This window comes from Dermacentor albipictus, chromosome 3, assembly GCF_038994185.2.
Source record: "Dermacentor albipictus isolate Rhodes 1998 colony chromosome 3, USDA_Dalb.pri_finalv2, whole genome shotgun sequence".
Classification (NCBI taxonomy): Eukaryota; Metazoa; Arthropoda; class Arachnida; order Ixodida; family Ixodidae; genus Dermacentor; species Dermacentor albipictus.
The window spans coordinates 148,517,043-148,529,508 of record NC_091823.1 but is presented as its reverse complement, the minus strand read 5'-3'; the positions used below and the strand labels follow the sequence as shown (position 1 = coordinate 148,529,508).

Sequence of the window (12,466 nt, the reverse complement as noted above, 5' to 3'; positions counted from 1 at the left end):
TGTCTTTTTCAAATGCTTTCATTGTCATTTCCCGGCACAGAAGATGGGAAAGCAGCTTCCATTAATAACTTGTGAACTCGGAGCTTTGTCATTTCTTTCTTTCGGTCATGCAGTCTGGCTAAAAGTGGCTTCATGCTGAGCAAAAAAAGTTCATCTTGATCGGTGTTCGATGACGATTTCAGTTCATTTAGCTGCTCCCTATTTTCTATTAAGGCCGTGACCATTAGCTCATCAATGTTGGCTTGCTTCCTCTTCTGGAAGTGTCCTTTTTTGTTGCCTGTAGGTTGGGTGGGGCAAGCAGTGGCACACGGGCTTGAACCGGCCCCGCTTTCAGAAGGTCCTTGACGATTACCTTCAGCCAAGTCATTGTCGCACAGTGAGGTTGACGGAGCTAGTGTGTCGCCGACTTCTGTGACATCTGTAGCTTGGGCAATGGGAACGTCTTCAACTAGACTGGTGTCTTCGCTGCCGTCCATATACAATGACTGAAACAGTGCCTCTGGCGACATGCTCGAATCACTGCTTGGAGTCAACGTACACAGATGTCGTACTTCCGGTGCCACATGGCTGGGTCCTCCTTCCATGTTGGACACAGTGCTGCGTTAAAAGAAATGAGAGCAACATCTGTGACCACCAGCATTAGGTGTCCAGTTAAGAGGGGAAGATGCTATGCATTACGTGCAAATTTTCTGGATGTGAGGCATTTCAAAATTATTCAAACATAAACAGTGAGTTAAAGTGGCGTTGAAATGGACGCGATCATATTTTTTTCCATTAAACTGTTAGTGGGGACCGACATGTTTAGGCTGTTCAAAATAATTTTTCCACTTCAGCGTGCCAAACAAACGTGTGCACAGGAACAGCACGAATTGAAATAGAATACTATTCAAGAGAGAAGGGGGGCAGAGAAAACGAGAGAAGGATCGGGGCATGCACACATAGAGCAGTGCATAGCGGGCGCTGAGCGCACCGACTGGCAATGAGCAATTAAAAATGCAAACTTCAGGTAGCGCACCTTCTGCTCTGGATTGCGTCGTTGAGAAATGTCAGGTTGTCAAAGAGGGCCCACTTCTTCTTTACGGCGTCAGAGCTGCTTCCAGACTTCACGTATGTCTTCCGCAGCCGAAGGAACTTCTGTCGGAGGCTCTGCCATCTGTGTTGAATGTCAGGCACTGCATGCATGAAAAGAGAAAAAATACATAGTACTCTGTTACTGATTTTCTTAAAAACGAATGAATATATTCACCAGTGGGTACTCCATCGGCACATTACAATTCAAGGTTGTCCATTTGAAGAAAAGAAAAAAACTACTGAAACATACTGGCGGGACGTAGAAAAACAATACAGCCCACTAGCTCCGCTTTGTTGTGAAGATCGGTATGACACTTGTCACAACGCGCCCGGGTTTTGTGGCATCTTGATTACCAAGAAAGGGAGCGAGCATTATCCGTGAAATGTAATCCGAAATCTCAAATACTTAAAACACGACCAAAACATGATTTCACCCAACGTGAAAGTGTCAAATATTTACGTGATAACTTTGAAAGTCATATCGCATTATGCACACTTCATTAAGCGCTTTCGCGAGTCTACCGGGTGTTCTGCCTGGTTTCGTGCAGGGTAGCCTTCATAGCATATCCCAAAATCACTTGCAGCGACCAGACACAACCATCGTGGTCGTAAATACTCTCCCTAAAGGCTGATTCACACTAGGCCGACACGACACCGATTTTGGTCTGCCGACTGTTGGCGACCGCATTTTCCTTCCTTTAAACCGTTGGCCACGCGTTTTCCGTCCTGTAAACTGCCGTCGACAACCGTCGGCAGACCAAAATCGGTGTCGCGTCGGCCTTCTGTGAATAAAGCCTTAACCACTTCACTTAGACCGTTTCACAAAGTTTACAAAACGTCATACGGTTGAAAACTCGCTAGCATAAAAAAAAGCGCCCAGGGAGACAGCACGCCGCTGAGCGAATTGACGCACGCGACACGGAGCAGCCCCGGCAGATCGCAGCCGGGCGACGCCGTCACCGAGATAAGTGGCTCGTTTTTATACACTTCGAATGTTCTCCTAAGTCACCGTCATGCCCACAAATGTTACATTAAATTTTACTTACCGCTTTGTCCCAGCACTGTGGATACCTGCTCCCATGCGTCTTGCTGACGTTGTTTGTCCCTGTACGCTCTCAGACGCTGGTCAAAAAGCACGGGTCGCTGACGTACTTCTTCAATTAACAAGTCGTCGCTTGTCAGTGAGTCCATTTTGCACACCCTTACACTGCCCACAAACGCACAGCGAACAAACCACATGAACTCTGAAAACAGTGTCGCAAAGCGCACTGCACAAATTTTCACGAACTTCGGTTGGCGGTGCGAACAGCAGAGCCAACCTAACCATGCGCACGGAATGGCGGAACGGCACCGCCGGCGCCCGGAGCTGTCTGCAGACGGGAGGACGGAAGTGTCGTCACCGGTTGTAGAAAACCGAAGGCTTATCGGTCATTGGCTGTGTCGCAACGGTCGTAACATAACAGTCGTAAATGTTGCCGACCCTTTAACACTCTCACCCACGATTTTTGCGAGAATTGCGCACGTTGGTACCTTTACGTTCGCAGTCTGAACTAGACGCATACGCTTGTTGCGCTTCCGCTTACGTATGTTACGAAAAATCGGCGCCTTACGAACGTAGTCTGAACATAGCATTAGGCGGCGAAACGTGGTCGCCCGGTAAATATAAGTACACGTGTCAATACCCCCCTCTTAAAAAGCATCGTCCCGATGCTACAGAGAGAGCGAAACACAAAAGGACACTTATTAAACATAACAAAACACCGAAAAGAAACAAAGTCCAAAGGTCAGTTACGCGAAGTGTCAAAGTTCGTCAACGCTGGTGGTACGGCTTGAGTCACACAACGTGGACAATTTCAGGTCGTGAGCGGCGCCGCTGTGACAGCGAAATGCCGTCTGGCACGACCTCGTAGTCCAGTGCGCCAATACGTCGGATGCAGGGGCGTAGCCAGGGGGGGGGGGGGGGGGCTTATGGGGCTTCAGCCCCCCCCGAAATTTTTTCGTGCTGTCCATGCACCGCCGACCAAAGCGACCCCCGGCGCCGGGAATCACTCTGGATTTTGTCTAGAATGTCTTTTTGACGCTCGAAAAGACATTTAACCGCGAAGATTGCAAACTCGGGCTGGATTTCGTGGCAACGCCCATACACCGGGAGTCACATAACGCCAAGCAGTCCCATCCGAGCACAAAGTTTCAAGGGCGCTTTGATGGTGAGCGGGCTCGCCGCGGCATCTCACTGAGGCCACGGAATCTATGGAGCGCATGGATATCAATTGCGAAACCTTATGGCTATAAATCTCATAAGCTCTTAATGTGAAGGGTGCATTGACATTTCCAAAGTTGTGCTTTAGATTTTCAATTGCGGAACTTTGTGGGTTTAATGTTGTTATAAACATTTGACGCCAAAGGTCTATTGACTTTTCTAAAGTCTTACATCGGAACATACAACGAGACAAGCCAAATCAACACACTAGCAGACAAGTTGACAAAGCAGGCAGCGAGGTCCAATGAGACGAAGCGTTGGGGTGGTTCATTTGTGCCGTCATGTCACATAAAAAAATATCAACATTTTTTTTTAACCTAAGCCAGAACATCCATGTCAAGACACTAAAGCCAGCCAAAGTAAATACGTTCTTATTTATTTTTTCTACTTTGACTTTTATTCGCGAGGACACATTGAGCCTCTTCAATTTTTTTTTCGTTCTCGCTACCCTACCCGCGGGCTGCCAGAGCCAACCAGAGCGCATACGTTTTTCTCGTATGGCCCCGACCACCGTGCGGTACACTTCGGTGCGCGTTCGGTTTGCTCTGGCCGAGTGGATTTTCACCGGACAGAGTTTTGGACGCTTTCTGGCTAGCAGACGAGAAAAAAAAACAATGGTCGCTCGCCGCCATCACTGTGGGGACTCGAAGGATTGCACCGCATTCCTTGAGCGGAACCTTTCCGGAAAGTCTGGGATACTGAGCAGTATGCGTGTGGTTCTCAGTGGACCAAGCGTCTCATGTTTTCTTCGGTATTCCTTCCGTAGCCCCATTAGGTGCCCGAAGTAGGCATTAGATTCTGGCCAAGATGCTTTCCTATGCGTTTTTTTTTTCATTTCGGTGCCTCCGCCTCACAGAAAAAAATACATTGTTGCGGCGCAGCGAATTGTCGCATGGTGAAAGTTCGATTTTGATACTTCTTTTGCGGAAAGTAATGGGCGACGGGACGCTTCAGTTGCCGGATACGTTTATTATGTTATTGCGAAAGCAATTATGTGGACACTCCAGGCGCATTCCTGCCATCGCCCTCATGTTTCGTATAAAGTCCAAGGGTGATAACATCGTCACCACGCGCTGCATACTGTATGTGCGAGTGAAAGCGTAGGAGGGGAGGTGGAATGGGTGAGCCGACGATGGTGGCTCAGTCTTGTGTGCGCAAAGGAGAAAAGCGGGGAGCAAGCGCGCCGCCTTCCGTCGTGCGCAATACATCGGGGGGAGTGGATGGAATGGGGGCGGAATCTAGGATTCTGTGAATCTATGATTGTGCAACATGTTTATTTGCCTTGTTTGACGCATTATATACAGTTACTTCTTTATTACAGTATCATATACGCATTATAGAGTTATTACAGTTATACAGTTATTAGACGCATTATATACAGTTAGCTTATACAGTTACATACATAAACTCATTGGAGACCTATACGTATACTTAAATATCTTGTTGCGAGGTTTTGTGTATACATGCAGTGAGCTTTGTTTCCAGTGACACTTTTTTTTCCTTTATCAAGCCGTATTTTCGCATTTGCATATCCCATTGTATCTTTGCATTTCTAATGTACGAGGGCAAGTCAAATGAAAGTGAGCCTACCCTAACCGCGCAATAATGCTTCGGTTCATTATCTGCGAGGCATGCGCGTAGGAGAACGGCATGTCTCATTTACAAAAGTGACACGCAGGTGTGAAGATAAATGTTCTTTAATGCCCTCATACACTGGGTTGAATATGGTTGCGTCACCTAATGGACACTTCAAAAGTTGAACAACTCGGTGTCGCGAAGTTTTTAACAGCTGAAGGTGTTTCCAAAACAGAAATTAATCACCATATGACTGCCGTGTACGTTGAACACTGCATTTCATTGACCACTGTGAAGCGTTGGAGCAAACGGTTCAAAGGACGTTGCAAAGACATTCCAAGACCGGGCCAAAACCATCGTGCAATCACCCCCCACACAATTTCAAAGGTTCATGAGCTGCTGAAACAAGAACGGAGGATAAGCATCGATGAACTGGCAGACCGTCTGAACATCAGTCATGGTTCGGTTCCGGCCATAATTCATGAGCTTCTCGGTTATCGGCTCTTTGGTGCGCAAGGATCCCCAAGATTTTTATCCATCGCGAGAAGACGGAGAAGTTTCGCGCTGCCTTGACTCATCTGATCGGGTATCACAATGAGCATGACGACTTCTTGTTTGCAACTGTGATCGGGGACGAACCTTGGTGCCACTACTACGAGCCTGAAACACGACGGCAAAGCTTACAGCGGAAACATTCGAATTTACCACGCCCAAAGAACGTAAAGGCCATCATTTCCGCTGGAAAGGTGTTGTTGACTTTTTTTTCGATCAACAGGGTCCATTACTGATAGAATTTGCTAAATCTTGAGAGGCTATCAATTGTTTCCGATATTGTGAAACGCCAGAACTGCAGCGTGTCGCAATCAAGAACGAACAACGTGGAAAATTGACGAATGGGGTCATCTTGTTCCACGACAATGCCTGTCCCCACGTCGCTTATGTGGTTAATACAAAACTGGCAAAGTTCAAGTGGGAAACGCTGCAACATCCGCCATACAGCTCAGACCTGTCACCTTGCGACTTCTACATTTTGGGGCAACCGAAAAAAGAGCTCAAGGGAACCAGATACAGACTTTTTGAAGCAGCAACCCAAGGAGTTTTATAAGACGGGAATCACTCAACTCGTTAGTGAATAAGACAAATGTCTAAATTCTCATGAAGACTACTTCTAAATAAAGTACCCCGTTGTTGGCTCATTCATTTAACTTGCCCTCATATATCTTGCAGAACTCCTGCTTTTTATACGTGCTCTCTCTCGCGACTATAACTTCGGTGCAATTACTCACGATACACGACAAGGGACAGCTACTCCTGCGTAATACATAGGAACAAACGACAGCGTCATTGAGATTTTTCACTGGCCATTGCATATATACAAGCATGTAAGCACGGTTCTTGAATGACAAAGTTTCATTAAGATATTTGTCCTCAACTTGTTCAGTTCATTGCCTTATAATTTTTCATATCAGCGGCATGCACTGCTTTCCTGGTTTCGAACTGATTAGTTCTAAAGTTCGTGTGATATTTTTTTACTTAATAAATAGACAAAAAACATGGAAGCATTGACGTCAGTTATGTTGGGCACAATTTTTGGCTCATACGAGTATAATATTTTATGAAAAAAATACGTATTTTACTTGTATTTACAGAGCGTAGCTTTCAAGAATTCGTTTGCAGCATCTTTGGCAATGACAATGCAGTTATTATTCATGTTATTATTCATGATCCCTCGATAAATTGTTTAAGAGGAAGCTTTAGCTCGGGCCCAATCCGACGCGGCCTATTCAAATACTTGTAAAACGCAGAAACGCTTTTCTGAGATAATCCTGCTAATCGCTTTTATTGAAATTGGTTGCAGTTGAGAGAGAAAGTTAAATCCTAGTGTCTGCTGGCAACACAACTTCGATTTAGGGCCTAAATTTTGTTTAAAATATTTTGGAAAATTCGAAAGTTTGAAAAAATAGAAGCACGGCGTTTACAAACTAATAGCTATGCATGAAGAACAGATATTGTGGTTCTGTAAACGGCATTTATTATAACAGTCAAAGCGGACAAGTTTGCTCTGTCAATTTGTATCTTACGTGAATTGGTTACGTTGTGTACAAGGGTTTTGCGAAAGCCGTATTTCCACAATACTAAATTTTTGTGAGATTAATGTGTAACATATCTATTTTGTCCGCTGTAGATGTACTATTAGATGCTATTCACAGAATTGTGATATCATTTTTCATTGTTGAGTCACGGAGTTTTAAACTTGATAGTTTCGTTTCCTGAAAATCTTCAATTTTGGCCAATTTTTAATAAATAATTGACCTCCTAAATGAAAAATTCGAAGCGTAGTCACTAGAATTAAACTTTTTATTTTAAATGCCACAAACCTCCTCAAATTCGGTGAAGTGGTTGCAGGGAAAAACGAATTCCCCTTCTACATGTACTTAAATAGGAGCACCCGAGCTAAAGCTGCCTCTAAGGAGGAGGCTGAGCTGCAACGTGCAGCTACATATATATATATATATATATATATATATATATATATATATATATATATATATACACATTGGGCCAGTGGCGTAGCCCCCCCCCGAACAAAATTTCTGGCTACGCCACTGGTCGGATGATCTTGTACGGTCCGAAATAGCGACGCAAAAGCTTCTCGCTCAGTCCTCGTCGGCGTATAGGGGTGCAAACCCAAACACGGTCGCCGGGCTGGTACTCCACAAAGCGTCGTCGGAGGTTGTAGTGTCGGCTGTCGGTCCTCTGCTGGTGCTTGATCCGCAGGCGGGCGAGCTGTCGGGCTTCTTCGGCGCGCTGGAGATAGCTAGCAACGTCAAGATTTTCCTGGTCCGTGACGTGCGGCAGCATGGCGTCGAGCGTCGTCATCGGATTCCTGCCGTAAACCAGCTTAGACGGCGTGATCTGTGTTGTTTCTTGCACCGCCGTGTTGTAAGCGAATGTTACGTACGGCAGGACGGCATTTCAGGTCTTGTGTTTGACGTCGACGTACATTGCTAGCATGTCGGCGAGGGTCTTGTTCAGGCGCTCCGTGAGACCATTCGTCTGCGGATGGTAGGCAGTTGTCCTCCTGTGACCTGTCTGGCTGTACTGCAGAATGGCTTGGGTGAGCTCTGCTGTAAAAGCCGTTCCTCTGTCGGTGATGAGGACTTCTGGGGCACCACGTCGCAGCAGGATGTGCTCGACAAAAATTTCGCGACTTCGGCTGCGCTGCCTCTTGATAGTAATGATGATGATGTTTGGTGTTTAATGGCGCAAGGACCAGGTGTGGCCAAAGAGCGCCATGTCCGTGTTAATGAGTTTGCAGTGAAATCATGAGTTTTATGAAGTTGGTGTGACGTGGCTGTAGAGGGGCCTTAAAAATGGTCGCGCTGAACTGCGTAAAATCTGTATCATAAAAGAATGGCGATGACTTGTGGCGTGTGCTATGAACAGTAAGACGCATTTAAAAAGAATGATATGATGTCTAAAAATATATCAGGTTATATAAGATATGCTAGAGCACTACTGCCTACTTAGAGCCCTTGAAACTCAAGGGCCTGGAGGCATGTGCTATTCAAAACAATTATCGCAGCGGCATCCTCTGGAGCGAGGATGCTCTACAAATTTAATGGGCTTATAACGTGTAGAACTACATCCTTTAAGAAGTCGAGGACTGCCTTGGTGTTAAAAAGCGGTTCCTTACCAAGAAACATAGCTGGGTGAAGAGGTATGCAATGAGATATGCAAGAGAAAAATGCTTCTTTCTTTCAGGTTCGGCTCCGCGACACTCCAAGAGGACGTGGAGGACGGTCAGCCTCTCACCACATGACCACAGGTTGGCGGTTCGTTTCCAGTAAGAAGAAAATTGTGTGTACCAAATGTGTGCCCTATTCTGAGGCGGCAGAATAGGACATCTGTTCGCCGTGATTTTGATGGGAAGGGCCAAAAACCTAGCTGTGGCTCTATAACGTGTAGTTTATTGTTTATTTCTGCGTTCCACATGCATTGCCAGTGTTGTCGCAGTTTCTTACGCAAGAAAGGCTTCAGATCTGTGACCGGGACAGCAGCTGCAGAAGAAGTGTTTAGTGATGTGAGTGATGTGGCCATTTTATCAGCCAGTACATTACCCTCGATACCTCTGTGGCCAGGTACCCAGCATATTACTACATGTATATGTGATATATAAATACGGCATAAGAGGGAGTAAAGTTCAATGAATGCAGGATTTTTAAGCTTTTGTAATGAAATTAGCGCTTTTACGAGACTTGGCGAGTCTGTGTATACAATTGCTCTGTCGAGTTTTAATTTCTGTATATGTCTTACTGCAGACAGTACTGCATAAGCTTCTGCAGTGAAGATACTTGTTTGCGGGTTCAGTAAGTCAGATATAGAAAGAGAGGGACCAACAGCAGCATAAGATACACCAGCATGTGATTTAGACGCGTCAGTGTAGAATTCAGAGCAGCTGTACTTCGATTGAAGTTCGCGGAAATGCATAGCGATTTCGATGTCAGGTGCGTGTTTTGTGACCTCTACAAAGGATACGTCACACTCTGTCACCTGCCACTCCCAGGGCGGTAATAGCTTGGTTGCAGGCATTAGTCGATGTTCGAGAACAGGGACATCCATTTCCGTGCTAAGTTTTCTTGCATGCAGTGAGAAAGGAAGTCTCATGGAGGGTTTATTATGAAACAGTGTTTGACACGTTATGTCGTTAACAGTTTTGAAACACGGATGTTCTTTATTGGAGCGCACATCAAGAAAATAGGTAAAGCTGATGTATGTTCTCTGAAAATGTAGTGACCACTCGTCTGACTCTGCATATAGACTTTCCACCGGGCTTGTTCTAAATGCGCCAGTGGCCAGGCGGATACCTAGATGATGAACGGGGTCTAACATTTTTAGCGCACTCCATGCAGCAGAGTGATACACTACGGCACCATAATCTAACCGTGATCTAACTAGGCTTCTGTAGAGATTCAACAGGCACCTCCTGTCGCTACCCCATGTAGTGTGGGATAGAACTTTAAGTAAGTTCATCGTTTTTAGACATTTTTCTTTAAGATATTTTATGTGTGACATGAAAGTGAGCCTGGAGTCGAGAATGACACCTAGAAATTTGTGCTCTTTCTTGAAGGGAATTTGTTGCCCACCAAGTTCTACACAGGGATCAGGTACCAGGTCTCTCTTTCTTGTGAAGAGAACACAAGAGCTTTTGTGCGGGTTGATTTTAAATCCATTTTGGTCTGCCCACTTGGACACCTTGTTTAAGCCCTGATGTATTTGTCTTTCACACACTGTAAGGTTGCAAGATTTGAAGCCTAGCTGTATGTCATCTACGTAGACGGAATAAAAAATGGCGGGTGGCAGTGAAGGACGAAGTGTGTTCATTTTAACGATAAAGAGAGTGCAGCTGAGTACTCCTCCCTGGGGTACACCTGTTTCTTGAATAATAGGTCGCGACAATACATTGCCGATTTTCACGCGGAAGCTACGATCCGACAAATAGCTTTCAATTATGTTCAGCATATTTCCACGGATTCCCATCTCCGACAGGTCTCGCAAGATCCCGTAACGCCATGCCGTGTCATACGCTTTTTCCATGTCAAGAAATATCGATAGGAAATACTGTCCATGTATAAATGCATCGCGGATATTTCCTTCAATGCGCACCAGATGATCGGTTGTCGACCGCCCTTCTCTGAAGCCACACTGATAAGGATCGAGCATATTGTTGAGCTCAAGGAAATGTATAAGTCTACGATTTATCATTTTTTCAAAAATCTTACACATACAATTTGTTAGAGCTATCGGACGATAACTTGTTGCCAAGGAAGGGTCTTTTCCCTGCTTTAGAACAGGAACCACAATCGCTTCTTTCCATGTGGATGGGAGGTATCCTGAAGCCCAAATCGTGTTGAATAGTGTAAGAAGTGTAACTTGTGCGTCAGTATGTAGGTTTGTGATCATGTCATACATTACTCTGTCAGGTCCCGGTGCAGTGCTTTTGCATGTTTTCAAGGCAGCTCTGAACTCGGCAATACCGAAAGGCCGGTTATACGGTTCATTCTGCCTGGATTTCCGTATGATTGGCTCACGCTCTACTATTTCTTTATGTTTAAGAAAGGATTGGGAATGGTGCGTTGAGCTCGACACTCGCTCAAAGTGCTCCCCAAGTGAGTCTGCCTGGTCTTTCAGTGTATCGCCCTGTGTGTTTACCAGAGGTAGTGAATATGTTTGTCGCCCTCTTATCCTATTAACCTTGTTCCAGACTTTGGCCTCATCTGTATAGGAATTTATACTCCATAAAAACTTCTCCCAACTTTCTCTTCTAGCCTGTCGGCGGGTTCTCCTGCCTTGGGACTTTATTTTCTTAAAGTTAATGAGATACTCCGCAGTGGGAGAGGCGCGTAGCAGCCCCCACGCTTTGTTCAGTTTTTTACGAGCGATCCTACAATCGTCGTTCCACCACGGGACACGCCGTTTGCATGAGAGGCCATTTACTTCTGATGTGCATTTTGATGCGGCATCTATGATAAAGGCTGTAAAATACTCAACAGGAGATCAATTCCTAGCGAAAACATATCATCCCATGATATACTAGTTAGGGTTCGGAATTTCTCCCAGTCAGCTGTGTCAATCTTCCACCTAGGAGCCTGTGGTGGATATTCGTTCTCTGTAGGTGTTCTTAGCAGTATGGGAAAGTGGTCACTTCCGTAAGGATTGTTGATAACTTCCCATTCGAGTTAGGGCAGTATACACGGGGAAACTAGGCTGAGGTCAATCGAAGAAAATGTTGTTTGCGAGAGAATAATATGTAGGTGCCTTCTTATTCAACAGACACGCACCAGAAGAGAGAAGGAACTGTTCAACAAGGCGACCTCGCACATTTATACGAGAGTCGCCCCACAGGCAGTTGTGCGCATTAAAATCCCCAGTCACAACGTAAGGTTCTGGCAATTCATCTATGAAGGACTGAAACTCATGTTTAGTTAATTTGTAATGTGGGGGTATGTAGAGCTAGGAGACAGTGATAAGTTTGTGAGGAGAACAGCACGAACCGCCACTGCTTCAAGGGGCGTTTGTAGCTGCAAACGTTGACACGATATGCCTTTCTGAATAACAATGGCAACACCGCCCGATGATGCGAGAGCATCATCGCGATTTCTGCGAAACGTAACGTACTGTCGAAGAAAGTTTGTGTATTTTGATTTTAAGTGTGTTTCCTGTAAACACAGCACTTTTGGATTGTGTTTATGGATAAGCTCTTGCACATCATCGAGATTCCTAAGAAGACCTCTGACATTCCATTGAATGATTGGTGTATCCATATTTAAAGAAAAATTGGTGCTGTGTTTACGGAAACGGAGGTGATGCCTTAGGTTACAGAGCTCTTTCGAGGCCCTGTAACGGGAGCTCTGCTCTTTCTGGAGCGTTCGAGGGAGCCTCGCCGCTCCTTAGGCGCTTGGCGCGCCGTGGGGATAGGTGTTGTGTCCATTGCCTCTTGTGAGGCGCCGGACACGTGCTCTTGCGAGCGAGAGGTTATCAAGGAGAGTCCCGCCTTGG

The 12,466-nt window shown here is 45.6% G+C and overlaps 1 protein-coding gene across 2 annotated transcripts; it reads right to left on the bottom strand.

Moving 5' to 3' along the window:
* Positions 1-8: 8 nt before the first annotated feature.
* On the bottom strand, positions 9-2,395 carry LOC139046627 (uncharacterized). Of its 2 annotated transcripts, none has more exons than XM_065425157.2 (3): positions 2,118-2,395; positions 1,016-1,172; positions 9-597 (listed from the first exon to the last, which is right to left on the bottom strand). In XM_065425157.2, exons 1-3 carry the CDS (start codon positions 2,308-2,310, stop codon positions 9-11), a joined length of 939 nt encoding a protein of 312 aa, XP_065281229.1. In that variant the 5' UTR covers positions 2,311-2,395. The 2 variants fall into 2 exon arrangements, with proteins under 2 accessions (XP_065281229.1, XP_070390854.1); XM_070534753.1 differs by having other exon boundaries at positions 1,016-1,153.
* Between the last annotated feature and the right edge of the window lie 10,071 nt (positions 2,396-12,466).

What these genes read in the sequence shown, in the direction of transcription:
- LOC139046627 (XM_065425157.2), bottom strand. Translation starts at nt 2,310, where the DNA reads ATGTGGTTTGTTCGCTGTGCGTTTGTGGGCAGTGTAAGGGTGTGCAAA. An exon ending in CACAGTGCTGGGACAAAGCG is followed by an intron (nt 1,173 to 2,117) that starts GTAAGTAAAATT and finishes TCATGCATGCAG; the next exon opens with TGCCTGACATTCAACACAGA. An exon ending in GACGCAATCCAGAGCAGAAG is followed by an intron (nt 598 to 1,015) that starts GTGCGCTACCTG and finishes CTTTTAACGCAG; the next exon opens with CACTGTGTCCAACATGGAAG.